Consider the following 731-nt stretch of genomic DNA (forward strand, 5'->3'; position numbering starts at 1 on the left):
CTGATATGTGCTGACTTACCAAGGATTTTGTAAAAGGTCGAACCACTGCATAAATCAGACGGTAAACCCACCAATGTCGTGTAATATAGGTTGACACAGCATTGCCTGGGTGCACTGCATAACAGTTTATACCCTGATTGCCTGGGAATAAAAGTAAATCTATTAGATGTAATTTGAATCACATAGTCCATTCTGGTCTTAGAACAAAAAGATATAAGTATATATATAATAAACTATATGTATGACAAAGATGTCATTTATTCATATGGTATGTTCACTTAGTAATCATAATCAACATTAAATATATTTTGAAATTACTGACCAAATCTCCGTTGCATCTCCAGGGCTGTCAAAACATTGCATAGTTTAGAGTTGCAATAAGCAATTATGGAATCATATGTTGCCTTGTGGGAGGGAGATAACTCTTCTTCTGGGCAAGCTTCATCTAGAGTTGCAAATCTGAAATATTTATTAATTTCATAAGCTTGTGATTGCTTCAGCAATGGTCACACCAGTCTTCTCTGTCTAGGGATCCCTAGACAGCCATGCTGTTCTGCTGGTCACGCTATGCACAGTATCCCTCCATGGAAAAACACTGACCCTGATAACACCAAAGTGTCTACAATAACCTGAAAGATAGTCGTGTATTCTGCGAATACCATTGCATATCTCAGAAAAGCAATCCACCCATTTTATTAATTATCATACATCATATACCCTGGCCAATACTT

At 36.9% G+C, this 731-nt stretch overlaps 1 protein-coding gene across 1 annotated transcript in view; it reads right to left on the reverse strand.

The window, feature by feature from the left end:
• LOC119588737 (WW domain-containing oxidoreductase-like) overlaps positions 1–731 on the reverse strand; it is a 101,319-nt gene that overhangs the window by 1,070 nt on the left and 99,518 nt on the right. The window contains exons 7-8 of the mRNA XM_037937378.1: positions 323–459; positions 20–141 (exon numbers count right to left, since the gene is read on the reverse strand). Coding sequence (XP_037793306.1) covers positions 20–141; positions 323–459 — 259 coding nt within the window. The remainder of the gene's footprint in view (positions 1–19; positions 142–322; positions 460–731) is intronic.

This window comes from Penaeus monodon, chromosome 24 (assembly GCF_015228065.2).
Source record: "Penaeus monodon isolate SGIC_2016 chromosome 24, NSTDA_Pmon_1, whole genome shotgun sequence".
Lineage (NCBI taxonomy): Eukaryota > Metazoa > Arthropoda > Malacostraca > Decapoda > Penaeidae > Penaeus > Penaeus monodon.